Raw genomic sequence first — 20,420 nt, 5'->3', positions numbered from 1 at the left:
AAACGTCTTCTCTTCTGCGCGAATGGAATTTCGACAGCTATATAGAGATTTTTAGAGGTTAGTAAAATATATGTAAAATATATGCAGTGTACTTTAAACCAAGATATATTGTTATTATTTTAAAAACTCTATTTGAACTCGTTTTTTAACCAAAAAATTGTGTTAACCTAATAAAACAATATAATAAGATTAATAAGAAATTTTTGTAGAATTTTGTAAACCTAACAAAACGATGTAGTAAGATTAACAAGAAATTCTGGTAGATTCAAACAGGATGGAATTAACCAGAATCCTCTGGTAATTCCAACTACAAAATTTGTATCGTCCATTTTCGAACAAACGGACAGGTTGAATCAACCAGAATTTCTCATAAAACAACAAAACTTTTTTTCCAGTGTACTGTTCGCGCGTGCGTAGGGTAAACGCGATCGCACGTAGGGAAATGCCGGGATCCGTCCCGATAGAGACGCGAAGTGAGTGGTCAGGAATGCGGGAGGTTTACGGGAGATGATAGGAATAAAGAGGAGGCGTTGGTATCACTCACACTGAATTATTTATTCAAAACCGAACGCTCGAAGCGAGGGGCGAACCGTATCTTTTACAATGTGTCGGATATCTTGATACGTCCTGATATTGAGCTGCCTAATCGACGCGGAAATCTTGCAGAGCCACGAGATCGAGGCCCTCGCGAATCCGGAGATCTTGCGCGCGATCCGACGGAGATCTTGTACGCGAGGCAGAGGACGTTCGCGGGAAAGATACGGTCACCTGCGCACGGACGTAACACTCACAACATTCACGCGGTTATGAAAATTAAGAAATGCTTGGCAGGATCGGATGAATTAATAACTCAATCGCACTATCACGGCGCGAATGATAGGGAAAGGCGGAAGTGAATCCCCGCAGCTAGGATCGGCGGAAGACGGGAGAGATCTGCTGGACGATCTGATTTAGGTGCCGGGCTGCGAGAGACTGAAGAATTAGGCATCATAAAACAATTACGATTGGCGGCGAGAAAAGGGGCGGTAGGGAACCGATATCGAGACTTATTTGGGCATGGATTCGGACGTGCCCTTTTTTGGGTATGTTTATTTGCATAGTTACCGAGATGCATAGTTACCGGTGATGAGAGCAAACGAAAATCGCGCGCGTGAGGAGCTAGTGACAGCGCCGCGCGACTCGGTGCATCGAAGAAATGAACTACCAGGAGCTCGATGGCTGTCAGGAGCTCTCACTACTCGCGGATAAAACAGAACCGATAAAAGGGGGAAAGTTAAAACTCTTATATAATTGTTATAGTCTCGAACACATACTAACATAACTTTTGTTTGAATGAAGTTGTGGCCAATCATTATTACATGCATGAATATACAAATATGTATATATTTATATATATGTATATACGCATTTATCTACGCACGTGCGCGTCTATGTGCACGCGTGCATACGCTATAGATTTTTTCCGTGTTATGGCTCAAGCGGATCGAGCTCTTTTCTCGGCGCACTCTCATTCGCATAATTTGAAAAATTAATACTTTGATTATTGGTGGACCTAACCCGAGACTTAACCCAAGACCTAACCCAAGACAATATTGGACTTTTATGTTCATCTCGATCCCTTTTACCTTTTTACGAGTAATGGTCCACGTGCGTTGGGACGCCCTGTGTACATACATATACATATATATATATATATATATATATATATATATATATTTATATACACATATCCATAAATATATATCCATAAATATACATATACGTATACATAAATACATAACATTAGTGCACAATTTTTTTATCTATTATTGTATTCCTCCTTATTTCTCTTATTCCATCTCTTTCCTTCTCTTTTCTGTTCTTCAATCTCTTTAGCTTTAAATAAAGTGTTTTCATTTCTTTCTCTCAAGAGCAATTTTATGAAATAAACAGGTGGTAATATAGCCAGTGCGGATAATGTGACCACCCGTTATTAGTTGACGAATTATAGTAATTATTTATGATATCATTTGTTTAGTACTGTTATATAATGATGCTAATATGACAAAACACAACAGTCAATATTTGTTATAAAGCATTTTTATTTTTAAGAATTTTGAAAAAATTTTGAAGTACATTTAATTACACATACTTCCTCTTTTTTTTAAACTTAAACGCATTATCATCCAAATGTATATGTACACTTGAGTACTTTCTTTTTATTTAACTCTTTATTCGGCTGTATATATTTCGAGTTATACAAAATTAAACGATGATATAGGATGTTGACAATATGGCCATCTAAGTGTGCTAATATGGTCACATTCGAGATCTCCATATCGACAAAATTCCTTGATAAATAGATTAAAGGCTTAATTTTAAGCTGTTAATTTTTTTAAATTCTTTAATGAATAAGGTTTTTTAAATTTATGAATAAGATTATTTTTATTTAACTTTCATTAAATGTGAATAAAAATCACTTGTTTCGGTATAACAACTTATTTTATATAAATATTAACGTTTCTAACAAAATACTGTGATCTTTTTAAACAAAATCAATTTTTTTACATTTATTTTTGTGGTGGCCATATTACACTCTCTATTTTTCTTTGGCCCATTATGCAGTATCGTTACATTTTTATAAATAATATATAATATAATAAATATTTTGTAACTTTAAATTAAAAATCTAATGAGCAACACATTGATGAATATAATCGTAAAATTTCAACTCAAAACATTGATTATTAACAAAGTTATTAAATAAAATATAAATGAGTGGCCATCCCATACAGCACGGGGAGCTTCCGAGGAGCTCCCGAGGAGCTCACAAAATTTTTCATAAGCTTCATTTAAGCTTCCAAAAAATTCGCACGGAGCTCCCTGGCAGCTGCTATGTCCGCTTTTGAGAGCTCTTTGAGAGCTTTATTTGAGCTCGCAGGGAGTTTATAAATCATGTTTTAAGAGCTTCCTGCGAGCTTCAAAGTAATTCTCAGGAAATTTCTATATAAGCTTCCCGGGAGCTCTTATGTCCGCTTTTGAGAGCTCCCTGAGAGCTTAGATGAAGCTGTCAGAGAGCTTATATAGAAGCTTCACGGGAATTATTTTGAAGCTCGCAGGAAGTTCTTAAAACATTATTTCTGAACTCCCTGCGAGCTTAAATAAAGCTTTCAGGGAGTTCTCAAAAGCGGACATAGGAGCTGCCAAAAAAAATTTTATTTTTTCTCAATTTTCGGAAACTCTCTCTGAGTTGCGAAGGCCCATGAACTCTCTTCGTGTAACGAAAACAATATATACTACACTTAGCTGCTAATGAAGTACTAACTGCTAGGTAAGCCGTGAGTGATGGTTTTCTTTTATAAGCCTTTTGGAGTAAATTTTCTCACGAGAAGAAGGAGCGCCGTGCCTTCGCCTAGTGGCGATCTTGCGAACTACTCGCGGCTATATGACTATACATGCAGTACATTAATTTACCCGATATGTTCAATCTCTGGAAGTTTGTTTTGTCGAATTTTGTAAACTTCTCGGAAGTTCAGCAAAATGAACTCCCTGGGAGCTTGTTTTGTCGAATTTTGTAAGCTCCCCGGGAGCTCAGCAAAATGAACTCCCTGGGAGCTTGTTTTGTCGAATTTTGTGAGGTTCTCGGAAACTCAGCAAAACGAACTCCCTGAGAGCTTGTTTTGTCGAATTTTGTAAGCTTCTCGGGAGCTCAGCAAAATGAACTCCCTGGGAGCTTGTTTTGTCGAATTTTGTAAGCTCTTCGGGAGCTTAGCAAAATGAACTCCCTGGGAGCTTGTTTTGTCGAATTTTGTAAGCTCTTCGGGAGCTCAGCAAAATGAACTCCCTGGGAGCTTGTTTTGTCGAATTTTGTAAGCTTCTCGAGAGCTCAGCAAAATGAACTTCCTGGGAGCTTGTTGTGTCGAATTTTGTAAGGTTCTCGAAAACTTAGCAAAACGAACTCCCTGGGAGTTTGTTTTGTTGAATTTTGTAAGCTTCTCGGGAGCTCAGCAAAATGAATTCCCTGGGAGCTTAATCGGAGCTTTGTGCTGTATGGGATATTACCACCTTCTCTATTATATATAAATATCATATTATTATTTTATTCTTTTAAATAAATGTTTAACATTTATATAAAGAATCAAATGTTTGTAACAATTTTATAGATATTACATCTATAGTTAATTAAATAATTAAAATTTAAAATTAAAATAATTTTTAGATGTTCTTAGTATATTTTATATATTCCCACACAGCACGGGGAGCTCCCGGGGAGCTCCCGAGGAGCTCACAAAATTTTTCATAAGCTTTATTTAAGCTTCCAAAAAATTCGCACAAAACTCCCTGGGAGCTGCTATGTCCGCTTTTGAGAGCTCCTTGAAAGCTTTATTTGAGCTCGCAGGGAGTTTATAAATCATGTTTTAAGAGCTTCCTGCGAGCTTCAAAGTAATTCTCGGAAAGCTTTTATACAAGCTTCCTGAGAGCTTCATCTAAGCTCGCAAGGAGTTCAGAAATTATGTTTTAAGAGCTCCCTGCGAGCTTCAAAATAATTCTCGGGAAATTTCTATATAAGCTTCCCGGGAGCTCTTTTGTCCGCTTTTGGGAGCTCCCTGAGAGCTTAGATGAAGCTATCAGGGAGCTTATATAGAAGCTTTACGGGAATTATTTTGAAGCTCGCAAGGAGTTCTTAAAACATTATTTCTGAACTCCCTGCGAGTTTAAATAAAGCTCTCAGGGAGCTCTCAAAAGCGGACATAGGAGCTGCCGGGAAAAATTTTATTTTTATATTTTCTCAATTTTTGGAAGCTCTCTCTGAGTTGCGAAGGCCCACGAACTCTCTTCGTGTAACAAAAACAATATATACTACACTTTGCTGCTAGTGAAGTACTAACTGCTAGGTAAGCCGTGAGTGATGGTTTTCTTTTATAAGCTTTTTGGAGTAAATTTTCTCACGAGAAAGAGGAGCGCCGTGCCTTCGCCTAGTGGCGATCTTGCGAACTACTCGCGGCTATATGACTATACGTGCAGTACATTAATTTACCCGATATGTTCAATCTCTGGGAGTTTGTTTTGTAAATTTCTCGAAAACTCAGCAAAACGAACTCCCTGAGAGCTTGTTTTGTCGAATTTTGTAAGCTCCTCGGGAGCTCAGCAAAATGAACTCCCTGGGAGCTTGTTTTGTCGAATTTTGTAAGCTCCTCGGGAGCTCAGCAAAATGAACTCCCTGGGAGCTTAATCGGAGCTTTGTGCTGTATGGGTTGTTGCACTCGCCCGGCGAGACCGCCTCACCGTCACTTGTCAGTCACTCTTTCTCATTCACTCGCGCACTCCCGCACGAAATAAAAGAAAGGCTCGGAGGAAACTCTTTTATTGTAACCGTGAATACAGAAAACAGGACGGGAACAGAAACAGAGCACGTCCGTACGGGTTGACAGCTCCGGATCAAATCTGACGAGCACGTCCGCGTAAACAACGCGGTTGCCAAGAAGAGCGTCGCGCAGCTGATTGTGAGAGCCGTAATACACCAAGCGTCCAGCGTGTTCGCAACACTTTTAATACTCCACTTATCACACATTAAAAAAATTTTTTTAATGATTGAAGTAGGTCTAATTTTAGTCTCTTTAGTTCTTAAATATGTAACACATATTTTAAAAACAATTTCGGATTGTCAAATAACCATATTAATAAAACAAATTTTAAAAACTTATGTCATTATTATTTCAATGTCAACTACAAGAATGTATAAAAATTACAGATTTTATTATATTAAAAAAAATTTTAGCTAATTTTGATCTTTATATTATTATTCAAAGTTGAGAGCGCGTCTGTTCTTTTTGATTATTCTTTATCTGACTTTATCGAGGCAACGAAGAAATGATACAGCTGAAGTTCATAAGCTTGTGAGAATTTGCAGCCAACCCGTAATAGAAAAATAGACGGGATCGAGATGAACATAAAAGTCCAATATTGTCTTGGGTTTTAGGTCCACTAATAATCAAAATATTAATTTTTTAAATTAAACGAATGAGAGCGCGCCGTGGGAAGAGCCAAGCCGCTCGAGCTGTAGCGCGGCCCACTGTGTCAAGCATTGGTTGCCACCGCCGTGAGGCAAGACGCGAGGGCGGCGAAGCACAAGCAATTGCGCCGCTTCTTCTCCTTTCCCCCGGCGCGCGGTGCCGGCAGCCAATGCTTGACACAGTGGGCCGCGCTACAGCTCGAGCGGCTCGGCTCTTCCTACGGCGCACTCTCATACGTATAATTTGAAAAATTATTATCTCGATTATTGGTGGACTTAACCTAACTCAAGACAATATTGGACTTTTATGTTCATCTCGATTCCGTCTATCTCTCTATTACGGGTTGGCATTAATTATAAATTTATTTTTAAAGTTTAATTAAGTTCTTATATTATATAAAAAGACTGAAGAACGTTTTTATATGTATAACATGCTAAAATTAAAAAATTTATTAAAAGTGGAGCTGATCAGATGCGATTTTGGAGAAACTTTAAGACCATTTATTTGTTTACATCAAAGCTTTTTTCTATTTACTATTTTCTATTTTCTTTATTTTATATTTCCTTTACATATACGTATAAAAATTTATTTCACAGCCTCAAAATTTGGTCATGATGGGCTCTTTCCCAGACTGTGACGTTAAGCTGTGCGACTTTGAAATTTCGAGAGTGATCCTCGAGGGTACAGAGGTTCGAGAGATTCTTGGCACACCTGATTACGTCGGTAAGTGACCTTATAAATTTTTATAAAATGACACAAATTATCGGTTCGGTTTCATTTTATAATATAAAAAAATTTTGACAATATTAAAAATATTTGGAAAAAATTACATTTTTGACAAATTTATATTTACATAAATTAATAAATCTGATTTAAAAACTTTTAATTCAGATTTTAATTAAATTGTTTATTTTAAAAATAACATAAGTTACCTTTGTCAAAATTGAAATATTAGGGGCTTTAGAAACAAGGAAAATAGCTAGACAATTTTCTGGGTTGGAAAAATTACTTTTTAAAAGTAATGCCGTTACCATAACTTTTGGTAAAATGTAACGCGTTGCCGTTACTCGTTACTGATTGTAAAAAGTAACGTGTTACTGTTACTTAAAAGTAACGCTGAAAATATCGTTACTTTTTTGTTATTCTAAGATTAAGGGATTAAAGGATGCTTTAAAAAAGGATGTAAATTAAAGATAAAGTAGAGATATTTATCTCTAAATATTTTCAAGGTTGAGTAATAACTTCTTAATATTTTATAATTATGTAATCTTTTTTGCTGTTTCTCGTGTCTAATAGCATAAACTATTGACTTTATAGATGACGATCCACAGTTTCCACTTTTTCTAATGACATACTATAAATATTCCTACCAGAACAAAACATTTTTATTGTATCACTGAATATTAAGACTGTGTTCCAATGTTCACTGCCAGTGCAGAAAATATATATAAGGCATATAAGAGCCATTACTCGTATATTTTCATAACCGCGGCCATAAGAAATTGAACAACGCGATTAATCAATTCGGTTGAGCTAACCAATACGATTGATTGAAATCTTACAGTTATGTATAATGCATGTGTAATGACTATAACGTAAACGTATAGATTTTTAATACTAGTAGTAAATATTGGAACGCAGCCTAAAACGTAACGATAAAATAATAATCATTTCGTTACCTTTATTTAAAAAAATGTAACGTCGTTACTTTTCCATTACAAAGAAAAATAAGTAACGGCGTTACTAAATCGTTACCGAAAAAAGCAACGGTAACAGTAACGACGTTACAAGTAACGCGTTATTTTCAAACTTTGATAATTTCCTTCAATCTCGTCAAACTTGATCAAGGTCGATAATGTAGTCGAGTCATTTGTGCACGTCATTAACAAAATTTTGTATGTATTTCTTTTATAGATTTAGAAATCCTTTTCCAGAATTAAAGTTTATGTGTTAATATCAGTTTATGAATTAAATTTTATACCAAGAATTAAAAAAAATTTTTCAGATTGCACTTTTGAGACACGAAATGTTTACTAATATGTATCGATCTTTTATTAAGACGCCTACGCTTAATCTGAAAGCATAGTATTGTTCCTTAATGTTCACTCGTGTGCGGATCTGACTTGATTTACGTACAAAATGCACAACTTTTATATCAAGCACATTTTGTTACGAGTCCATGCTAGACGCCGACAATTAAAATTTTTTTTTTATTTTTCGTATAAAATCGTTACGTCCGCACACTGTTATCGTCTATACTTTAATTGTGGAAAAGAATTTTTAATTCTGTAAATGCAATAAAAAGTTGGACATTGGAACAAATTGTACAATTCTGTCGGTAAAACAGACGACTTTAGAAACCCCTTAAGGATGTATCAGATTGAAGTTCAAAATGGTACAAAATTGCTAAAAATTTGTGAAGTCGTTTTTTTAGTTTCTCTAATGTACTGCAAAAAAAATTGAAAATGCATCCACTAAACAGTTGCTGAGTTATAACTATTTTAATTTTTACTGATTTTACATGGTATCCTTTTCTATCTTATGGAAAAAGACGATCTTGACGGATGAAACAGCTAAAAAAATATAGAAAAAATAGTACCAGTGTTTTGAATTTTTTTGTACATCTAGTATATGAATAGATGAAAATATCTGCCAAGTTTTAAGTGTTTTCACTACACCGTTTTAAAGAAATAAAATATAACTTAAGGGGGCCGTCTACATTAGGAGGCCAAAATTAAGCACTTATTTATGATTTTTCTCTAATGAAACTAAGCAATGGATATTTTTGCGATTTTTTTCACTTATTGTGCATGTTTTTAGGTACTCAAAACAATTTTTATTATAAAATTTTATTTATTTAATTATAAGTTGTAAGCAAAAATGCACAACTGCCTTAAAAATTAAATTCCTTCCACACTGGGTACACAATAACATTCAGTAGAATCGACTGAAAGGAAAAAAACCAAAGTTTTTTGTAAAGTTTATGAGTATAGCTTCTAAGTGAACCTAAAAAAGCCATACATTTATTACAAAAAATTTATAAAAATGGCAGTTTGAAAAAAAAATTGATTTTTTGTGAAAAATTTTTGACTTTTTTTAAAAATAACTTTTTTTTACATGACTTTTAATTTATATTTTAGGTTCACACAAATTACACAGAAGATAATTTAATAACCTTTAATTTAAAAAAAAAATAGAAGTGGATCCGTCGATTAATTTTTTTTTAATCGTGTACGCAGTTTCGAAAAAAGTGGTTTTGAGAAAAACGCGTTTAAAGTTTCCAATCAAAGAAAAAGGTTGATAAAAGCTTGCTAATGATTGTTCATCCGTACTTTTCGATTAATCTACTATCCTTGCTCCATATAAATGTCCTCAGTGTCCTCATATAATTCATTCTTCTCCAACAGCCATTGTTTGTCGTAAGTACGCGTTTCCTGCGCAACAGATCTGGGGCTCGATTCTTGAATTCATTTGCAAGAGAAACGTATTCGCAAATTCTGTTCTTACAGAAAAGTTGAAAATTTATAGGTTATCGTATGGCTTTCAATCAATAAACTTGCAACTTTTCTGTTAGAGCGGGTATTTGCGCATACGTTTTCTTGCGAATGAATTCAAGAATCAAGCCCCTGCTACGACGATTTTGGCTAATCGTGCGATTTTCGTTTATTCTATCCGCAACATCTCTGCATACTGGTCCAATAATTATTTCTATGCATGACATTTTAGAACCGACAAATAGCCTTTATTGAAAATTCCAGCAGCTATGTAGGCAGCAATTTCAATGATTTTGCGACCGCAATGGAAGTGTTTTGGGGCCAGTTGCCAAATCGTCGCATTAAAACTCATTGGCATTTTGTATATACCCACCTAAACACCTCTCAAGTAATTCTTTCCAAGCAGGCAATGTACCTATTCAAAGACCGTTAGGGATTTTTATTTGTCGTCCCGTTCGGAGCGCTCGGGACGTGCGCACTGCACGTGCTCATTTCGGCCTGATATAATTTGAATCTATACTTGGGATTTCAGGAGCATGTTCTACGGATGAAATACTATCGATTTAAGCAAGAAAAAAAATCGATTTTTTTTACCCTCTAATGTAAACGGTCCCCTTAATACAATTGTGCATTTTCACTGTCAAAAGTTTAAACTCATAAGTGAAAAAAATCGCAAATACGTGAATATCTTTGTAAAAGTAAAAATAAGACTCCAACTATTGTTCAAGTTTCTTACATCTAGATTTACTATGCGTTAGGCGTAGATATTTAAGTATTTTAAATTTCATGCACTTTTATCTAAGATTGTATGTCCAATACATCCTTAAGCATTTTTTTATTAGATACCAGATTTACAAAATTCTCCTTTACATGAGAAAGTAACATAAGTCAGTGATTGTATTTTTCTTACATTATAACTTTAAAAACATAATCAATAATGAATTACTTTAACATCCTGAAATTAAAAAAGACAATTTTTTTAAGGTATATTTTTCAATAATAAAGTTAAATATCTTTCTTAGGGTATACAACCTGTTATTTAATAATACCTTCTTATAAGAGTCTATCATTATATTTACATAATTTTCCAATTAAAAAACCTGTTATTATATATGTACGGCTTATTTTATTGAGAAACAATAAATACATTAACATTTTCCAAATTAGTTTTCTTTTTGAAAATAAGTTTTAAAAATAATATGTTTCACTTGCTTAATGTATAATATAACGAATCATTTTTAAACATATTTTTAATACTGCAGCTGTAAAAACATTGGAATTGTTTTCAATTCCTCAAAAGTGAGACTTTCTGACTTATGTTGTTTGTCAAATAATCGATTTAATTATAAAAATATAAGAATAAATAGACTAATAAAAATAAATATATAATTAAAATACATACGTAATAAAAGAAAGATGTTTTTATATGTATCCATGTTATGAAACGGTAAAAAATCGAAAAACTTTTTTGATAAGACAACCGATCTTGTATTATTACTTTACAGGTAAAAAGTGTTCCATCTCCTATCGCGGCATATTAACGTCATTCGAGATTTCGAAGGTTTAACGCGGTTCATAAATCGTTTTCGAGCACATAATAATTCGGAACACGCCCGGTTAAAAGATCGCCGAGAGATCGCCGATAGCGATTTGACAAACTTCCTTAATCAAGAACACAAAAATATAAATTGCCATATTATGGTTGTCGAGAGATTGCGTGTATTACTCCGGTATCAAGGAGTCATCGTGATGTTTCGGGAGGAAGGGACTCGTCCAGGTGGTATGTGCTCTTTGTTCTTTGCCGCACGGTTTAATTGCTACCGATCATTATCTGGGCCCGCTAATTGACTATCACCGTGGCGAGATCACAAATATAATCGATATTAATTGACACGTTAGCCTTATTGCGCGTTTGCCGAGCCCGCAGACGCGCGCCCTTAATAAAGCCCGAGGAGGCTCCACATATGCATGTGTGTAACGGGACCCCCTCAAGTCCCCTCATCCCTGTCGTAATTGACGTCGGTCTCTTTAACCGTTCCAGACAAGGTAATCGACGCGTCGTGGCCTTTACATCGCGGAATAAAGTAAATAACAAAGTCAGACGGCCGATGAAATAACGTTCTTCCTTTGTGTGATCTTTCCCTTCCCTTTCTTTCTCTCTCTCTCTCTCTCTCTCTCTCTCTCTCTCTCTCTTCTCTCTTTCTTTCTCTGTCTCTTCCTCGCGAAAATTGAGATCTCGCGCGAACAATTGGCCTGTTCTTTTTAGCTGCACTGGTGCACTGGTGCAACAATTAAGTTAAAGTGAGACAAATTTATTTTTTCTCATTTTAACTTATTGCACCTGTGCAGCAGTGCAGCTAAAAAGAACAGGTCTAATGCTTCTTCGTCGGACGGTCGTAAGCCCAAATATGATTTGCAATTTAAAACGACGCGTTCCTTCGGACTCGCCGAAAATTATTTACCGATTAATCATCGTCGATGTCCGCTTCAATCGGTTTCGCTCGCTTACTTGTTTTATTTTCTCATTTGCTGGAACAGGCAAAATGTCAAGCGGCAAGATGTCGAAGGTGGTAACTGTTACGCCCGTTTAAAAGGGTGCTCTAAATCTGTCTACCTAACATGCAGAACTGGTGGACTACCCGCCGCGCGATTTAATTGATGCGTGTCGCTATCGATCGCATACTGTCTACGAAATAATAGGATCAGCAGAATCGATGGTGGGCAGTTTAAGATCGTATCGTCGACCGAGGCAATCCGGTCTGACATTCTGACGGCGATAGACCGAAACAATTGTTGCAATCATATCTCCTCGATCCGCTTGCGCTAAACATTTACGGAGATTTCATGCCATGGGCGTATTCGGAGAGGGGAAGGAAGGTTAGAGGGTTCAAAATTCTCTCCGACATTTTTTAGTCATTTTTTTATTTTCAATTACAACTTTATTATACTTTTAGTACATTTTTTGTTATCATATTATGTAAAATATGATAACAAAACCTTATTTTACAAAACAATACTTTTTTTTCAATCAAGTAGACAATTAAAGGCCAACTCAATTGACATTCATTTATTTAATTAATAGTTAACACAATGTTTCCGCTCTGGCTTTGCGCCCTTATCAAGTGTTATAAAATAGAGAATGATAAATAAAAAACGCATGCTTAAAACTAAAATAAAAGAGTAACAATTAATTTTACCAAATAAAAAACTGTACATCGTAATTATTGTAACAAACTTACACATTTAACTAATGTAGTTAAATTTAGATTAGATCGCCAGAAAACGAAAAACGATAAGACAAGGCCATAAGTACATACGTTATGACTGAAGCACAGTAATTGTCAGACTGATGTAAAACAGAAAAGTAACGTATAGAGTGTACAAAAATATCAAATCGGTAAACAGTAAACAAATCATGTATCCTTAATAACTCTATGTATATAAAATTTAAGTTTTCCGTGTCCTTTTTTAAATTAATAGTATTAACCCCAGCAAACACAAAGTTACATGTAACGTGCTTGTTAGTTGTAATTTCCCACTCAATAATATAATTGCAATATAACACACGTGTTATATTACAATTACATTGTTGAGTGGGAAATTACAACTAACAGGTACGTTACATGTAACTTGGTGTTTAGTGTGTGGGACAGTCCTTTTTATGAAAAACATTTCGACTACCTCTCTTTTTTGGGTGTTTTTCATTATGTAATATACGTGGTGTATAGATTTCATGGTTCTATTCTCAATATCGCACTGAAAAGTATTGGCCACGATCCAATTCAAGATTTTTGCAAAGAAAAATTCACGATAAAATTTCGTGAATACAAAACACTATTTTTGAATAAGACATTTTATGCAGGGTCGGCAATGCTGTCAATTTAAAATGAAACGGAAAATTTGAGCGCGCAAATTAACGCCTTTTTTAACCGGCTTTCCAGTTAAAACCTTTTCCAACCGTCTTCCGAGTAAAGCCCTTTTCAATCGGCCCTTTTATTCGGAAGCGATACGTTGTAAGTTAACCACAGAATGGAGACTACCCATGTAGTACAAAAAATGTAGTTACATTACATCAATGTTGGAACAAGGTTGCAAAATTGCAGCAATATTGCTACAACCCAGTGAACAATATGTTGTCAAAAAGATGTCTAAAAGATAACTTGTTTCTGAAAATGATAACATAAAGAGACTTTTAAAAGATAACATAATGATGTCAGAATGTTAACCAATGCGCCGTTTTTTGAGAACAGAAAGATATCATAAAACTGATATCTAAAAGATTTCTTAAATCGGATATCTAAAAAATTTCTTAAATCGGATATCTAAAAAATTTCTTAAATCGGATATCTAAAAGAATTCTTAAATCGGATATTTTTAAACTGCAACTAAAGATAAAAAAATAAAATAAAAATTTCATTTTTTTAAAATTATTTTTATCAACAGTACATACTAAATTTAGGACAAATTTTTATTGATTAATTAAATTTAAATTAAATTATTTTATTTTATTCTTACTTGCCGTTGGTAGGTTTGAACCCGGAACCTTAAGATGACGAACCTTGTACTCTACCCAGTAAACACTGATTCGTAACATTTATGTGATCATCATGGAACAATGTTCCACTGTTCTCGTAATAGTTACGTCATTTTCCAGTTACAATTTGGTCAAAATGTCAGCATATTCTGGGCAACAAAATCGGAAAAAGAGAGAGGGAACATACACATATTGGTTTCGTATAAAATAACATTACTTTTACGTATATGAAGTCACATTTACGTATAAAATAACGTTACTTTTACGTATAAGCTGACTTTTACGTATAAATTAACGTAAAATGCTCGTATAAAATTACGTACCAGAAAGATTCTTCTTGTAACTATTATGTCGTTTTTACTTTATTTTTCTTAAAAAGGATTTCTTACCGAAGCTAAAATTTAGCCATAACAGCTAAGATGTGTCTTTAAGACGTAATAAAAAATACATATGCCCCGAAAGCTCACTATGATAACATAGATTGATCCGGTTTCTGTCACCGTGGGTGGTCTGTTTATGTAGCCTTTGGAGTGTAAATTGCATTAGGAGAAAGATGCCGCGTGCGTCGCCTAGCGGCAATCCGCGAACTACATACTTTTTAAATTTATATAATATAGAATAAGTTCTAATCGGCTGATATGTAAATAGATTTTACCTGGTTCAAGTAGAATGTTATTGATTTTAATAGATTGCGAAAATACTAACTACAAAACTATTTTACTAAATGCAGTATGTAAACTAAAAAGATATAATACAGTGGAACCCCGCGTTAGCGGACTGTTCGGGACTCTGATCCGCTAACGCGGGGTTATCTCCTATTGCTTGGTTTCACTCCCACTCCGTGAAATTCAAGGACGTAACGGTATTGCCATCTAACCAGTTAATGTTTACGCTTAAGACTAAATGTATTCGATCATAAAATTGCAAGCAGAGCGTCTCAGATTAAGTCAATCGTATCTATAGCCGTCCGAAAAACTCACATCTCGCACCTTTAAATTATATTCCCGAATATTTTATATTCCCTACACTTCTAATTTATTATTATTTTCTAACATATAATTTATAAATAAAATATTATCAAATTAGAAATCCAGCTTTGATTGCAATCGGTGTTTCTTTTTTTATGTGATTGCATTAAACAATTTATTTTAAATTAGTGTTGGCTATTTTATTTACATGTGCGTGAATTTTTCAAATAAAAATTTATATAAAAATATATTTTTATTTGTATTACACGAATAATATTTTGAAACAATTTTTTGAGACAATTTTTAATAACCATGTAGACAAAATAATATATAAATTCTTAAATTTAAAAAAATATTAGCCATTTCTTAATCTTAAATGAATTAATTACACATTAAAATCTTGCACAAATCTTTAAGAATACGTCGTAACTGCTTACATACTACGTGACTGCATTGCTATCCCCACACACGCTACTCATATGGGCCGAGTGCATATGGAGGGGATAATTTCCGCTAACGCGGAGTACGTTAACGCGGAGTTCCACTGTAATTACAAGAGGCTATAATCAAAATTTCCGCATAATTGTAAATTATTTATTATTTAACAAATTATTATTTTTATTTTTATTTAATAAAATTATATTTCTTCTTATGCTTAGTAAATAATTAATAAGTAATAATAGTAACAGTGGGAAGTCCAAAATGGATTACAGTGATTCATGTGGCACGGAAGGTGTTAAAGATATATGATCGTAATAACATTATCACATTTATGCTACATTAACAAAACTTTTATGTTAAGCTCATTGAAGTCATCAAAATTACATAATTGTTACGTATTAAACATGATGTCACAATAACATTATCCCACACAGCACACTAGGGATGTCCCTAGGATGTCATTTTGGGATATCGCAATATCGTTGGATATCCGTGGACCGTCTGCGATATCCAAGGGATATCCAAGGGATGCACAAATGTCCACCGATTTGACATCCTGCAGATATCTCAAACGATATCCAGAGGATGTCCAAGGGATTTCCTGAGATATCGTAACATGTACACGTAAAAAAATATGATTCTAGTTTAAAAAAAATCAATTATTTACTTTTAATTGTATTTTTTTAAATAATTATTTTATCTTTAATGACTGACAAGAGTATTCTGTTGATAATAAACACCACACTTTACATAAAACAAATAATGTTTAACATTTTCGCGTATGTACACACACATACACACACACACACACAAATTACACACAAATTACAAACCAATTCTTGAATTAAGGAATAATCATTTTCCTGTCACAAAGTGATTATTCTTTAGCTCGTGTATGTATGTATCCCCCCCCTCCACACACACACACACACACACACACACACACACACACACACACACACACACACACACACACACACACACACACACACACACACACACACACACACACATATTACAAACTAAAATTTTCTTAAATTAAATAAATATTGTTTATAAGTTTTCAAACATTTAATAAATTCATATATTCGTAAATTTACACGGAGAAAATTTTATAGTAAAATTATGTATGATTTTATTATTTATGATAGTAACCACGAACTGTAAGAAGAAATTTCAGAGAATTATATCATATAAGTAGTGTAAATATTGTCGTAATTTGATGAAAAACATAATAAAAATTTTCATAATTCCTCCTTGGCCCGCGTTTACTATTTATCATAGTAATTTTTACCATAAAGTTTTTTTCGTGTATTATAAATCTATCACAAGGATTAATTTTATTAAAAATATAAATATCCTAGTTATTTAATTTTTAATTAAGAATATAAAGTTGAAACAAACATTTTTTTGTTTGTCATTTCTATTTTAATCGATAAAATTTTCTAATGTTTTTTGAAGAAGCATAAATTTTGTTTCGAGCATATGATAATAGCTTCTTTTAAAATTTATAATGACAGTTTACGATGTTTAAGACTATCATGAAAAAAATATTTTTTATTAAAAATAATCGTTATTTATTAAAAAATAAATTTAGTAATCACTTCTTTAAGCATTAGATCTAATATTTTTTGTACACATGTATGTACACGTACACATACTTTTTGTTGTTAGAAAATTTTATTTTCATTAAAAAAGGTAAGGAACTATCAAATATTCAAAAAGGTAAGGAACTATCAAATAATTCAAAGGGAGAATTTAGCGTTACGCGTCGCTTGTGCGTAGTCATTGCTGCTTGTGTAACAACTCCCCCCGCGCGCCTAGCAATCTCAAGGTTCAAGCGCTAGGGAGGGGCGGCCGCCGCGGCCGGGCGCTCAGCGCGCTTGCATTTGTAGGCCGGGCTAATACAGAAAATTTTACAAGTCACTAACTTGTTAACTATTGCGAAAATGGAAAAACGGTAAGGACTTTTCTGTTCAGTTTCATGCGCTCTACCTGCTCATAAAAATCCCATAAAAAAATACCAGACACCCTGTATAATGTTATCTAATTTATGAGTCAACTGCAACGCGCATGGACGGCTCAAAAATCGGACAGCATTGTGATATCTTTTATGAGACATCAAGCTAATATTATTTAGCTGATGTTATAAGGATAACATTTTCAAGAAACTTAAATGAGACTCTTCAATCAGATATCTCAAAGACCTCTTAGTGTTGTCTGATTTCTGAGTCAACTACGACGCGCATGGACGGCTCAAAAATCGGACAGCATTGTGATATCTTTTATGAGAAATCCAGCTGATATCATTTAACTGATGTCATAAGGATAACATTTTAAAGAAACTCAAGTAAGTCTCTTCAATGAGATATCTTAAAAACCTCTTTTAGACGTCTCTGGTAAATGTTACTATTTTGACATCATTTCCAAGATATCTAAATGTTTTCTTAAAAAAGTTCTCTTAGGCCGGTCTGATTCATAGTCGGGTCTTATATTTAAGATCATCTTAAGTACTGTCTTAAGATGCCATCAGCCAATCACCGTATTAGCATCTTAAGACATTGCTTGAGACGATCTTTAAATAAGATTCGACTATGAATACCACCCTTTAAAGTTTTCATTCTGACAAGCGTGTTGTCTGGGAATGTAATTGTAATTTTTGTGCTCTGTGGGTATCGTGTTTTTTAATATTGTTTATGTGTTCTTTCATGCGCGTTTGTAAATTGGCCTGTTCTTTTTAGCTACACTGGTGCAACAAGTTAAAGTAAGATAAATATATTTTTTCTCATTCTAACTTACTTCACCAGTGCAGCAGTGCAGCAAAAAAGAACAGATCATTTGTTTCTTTGTCCAATTATAACGCAGAACAATCATTACAATTTAATATACTATATTTGTGTTTTTCACAGAATAAATTTTATCTTTGCCTCTTCTAATTAAAGAATATAGTTTTTAGGGGAAATAACGCTTAACCCAAACTTATTTAAATAGTGGTTGACACTTTTGCTTTTATCTTTTACATAAGATAAAATTAAACACTTTTTTAAGTTTTTAATTTATTATTCTCTATTTTATAACACTTGATAAGGGTCCAAAGCTAGAGCCGAAACGTGTTAACTATTAATTAAATAAATAAATGCCAGTTCAGTCGGCCTTTAACTGTCTATTTAATTGTTAATTATTAATGGCAGTAACCAAATAACCTTCTACTTATTGTTTTTTTTCCATTACATGTAAATAATATCGACAATTTTTGTTAATTAACCTTCAACATACACACATCAAAAAGTTACATAACATACACATGAGGTGACCGATACCCCAGTTACTTAAAATAGTTTTTGCGCTTAAAGCATTGCATCTGTAGGTCTAGAAAAATTGATGTATATTTTTTTGAACAGTCTAAAACTATACCTAATTGTAGAAAATAAAATTAAATAAAATTTCGCTAGGGTGTTGTACCTCAATGTGTATGTTGAAGATTAAATAACCTTTGATATACCCACAAAACATAAAAATATACTTAGTACATACACTGTATGTACATACATTTATGTATATTGCATATTCCAGGTATATACTTTCTTGATGTAATATACATACAATGAATGTGAAATGTATGCGCAAATGAAATCGGGTTAATGTTCGTAAAAGTTTGATAGTATATACATATGTATATGATATGTACACTGTATGTATGTATATTCTGTATATACATTATTATATGTAATATGTATATATTATATACATTTGTACATACATTAGATACTCAGTAATATGTATATATTATATACATTTGTACATACATTAGATACTCAGTAGCATTCATGGCATGTATGTATGTTAGGGTGTCCCTTATTTTTCAACTTGATTATTTTTTAATGCATAGGACCTAATTTTTTTCGTATTGCTATAAAACACCCGCACAGCAAATTTCAGTTCATTTGGAACACAATAACCCGTGCCGACTTGTATCGGAACATGTTCATACAAGTTACGCTAGACTCGCTAAAGTACAAGCGCGCAGGCGGCACGCACTCACTTTGTTGTCATTCAAATGCAATTAGTCGCGATATCAACACGGTTTATTTAATTTGAATAAAATGTCGGTTAAATTACGAAGTGCTAAAGAAACTATATTCTTAGTCGGGGAGACAAACCACCAAATAACAGGTGCAAAATTACCATCAAATCGACAAGTTCTTGCGGTGTTTTCAACATTCGTGAAGTTTTGGTTTATTTTTTCACTTAAGAATAATAAAACATTTTGAACTACCATCATATCTAAAAGAGGTGAATTTCTCTTATTTTGAAAAACTTTGGGGCCTTGTCGGCACGGGAATCATCGTACAGGGATGAAATTTCGTATCTGAATAGGCCATGGTAGTTATAAAAAGATAGGGGGTATGCTTTTTTAAAATAAAAAATAATTTTTTTAGTCATGTAAAAGACACTCTAATATATGTACATGGGATATACTCCAAAAATATGCATGCATTAGTTCAACACTAAATGTGTTCGTATTGTAATTTTTCCCTCAAAAGTCTTTTTATCAATTTTATTTAAAATAAATTAAATTTATTTAAAATAAATTAAATTGAATTTAAACATTTTCTTTGATGAAAATTTTTATAATTCTGTTCTTATTTTTCTTGGTTCTTTTTGTAGACTCACATATCAATCTTGGTCTAGCATAATACGTCGATGACAAAATCTCACTTGCTTCCAGTGTTGCTGATCGGGCCGGGTTTTTTGCGCATGCGTAGTATTACTCTCTTTTCTTTTAAGTTATTTTAATTATAACATATTTATATATATATTTATTTGGATATTTAACATTTTTTTAAGATATTTTTAACAATTATTAAATATTTTTATTGAAGCGACTAATTGGTACTTCTTTTTATTCAAATAAAATGCAACATTTGTCGCATATGCGCGAGAAAATCTCAGAAAATCCGGCCCGATCAGCAACACTGGCTTCCACGCT

At 33.5% G+C, this 20,420-nt stretch overlaps 1 protein-coding gene across 1 annotated transcript in view; it reads left to right on the top strand.

Annotated features, from left to right (window-relative positions):
- Positions 1-20,420, top strand: part of LOC105839085 (probable serine/threonine-protein kinase HSL1) — a 72,596-nt gene that overhangs the window by 30,680 nt on the left and 21,496 nt on the right. The window contains exon 4 of the mRNA XM_012685131.3: positions 6,590-6,716. Within this exon, the coding sequence (XP_012540585.1) occupies positions 6,590-6,716 (127 nt within the window). The remainder of the gene's footprint in view (positions 1-6,589; positions 6,717-20,420) is intronic.

Source organism: Monomorium pharaonis, chromosome 2 (genome assembly GCF_013373865.1).
Source record: "Monomorium pharaonis isolate MP-MQ-018 chromosome 2, ASM1337386v2, whole genome shotgun sequence".
NCBI classification, from domain to species: domain Eukaryota; kingdom Metazoa; phylum Arthropoda; class Insecta; order Hymenoptera; family Formicidae; genus Monomorium; species Monomorium pharaonis.
This window is presented reverse-complemented; position numbering and strand designations above follow the sequence as displayed.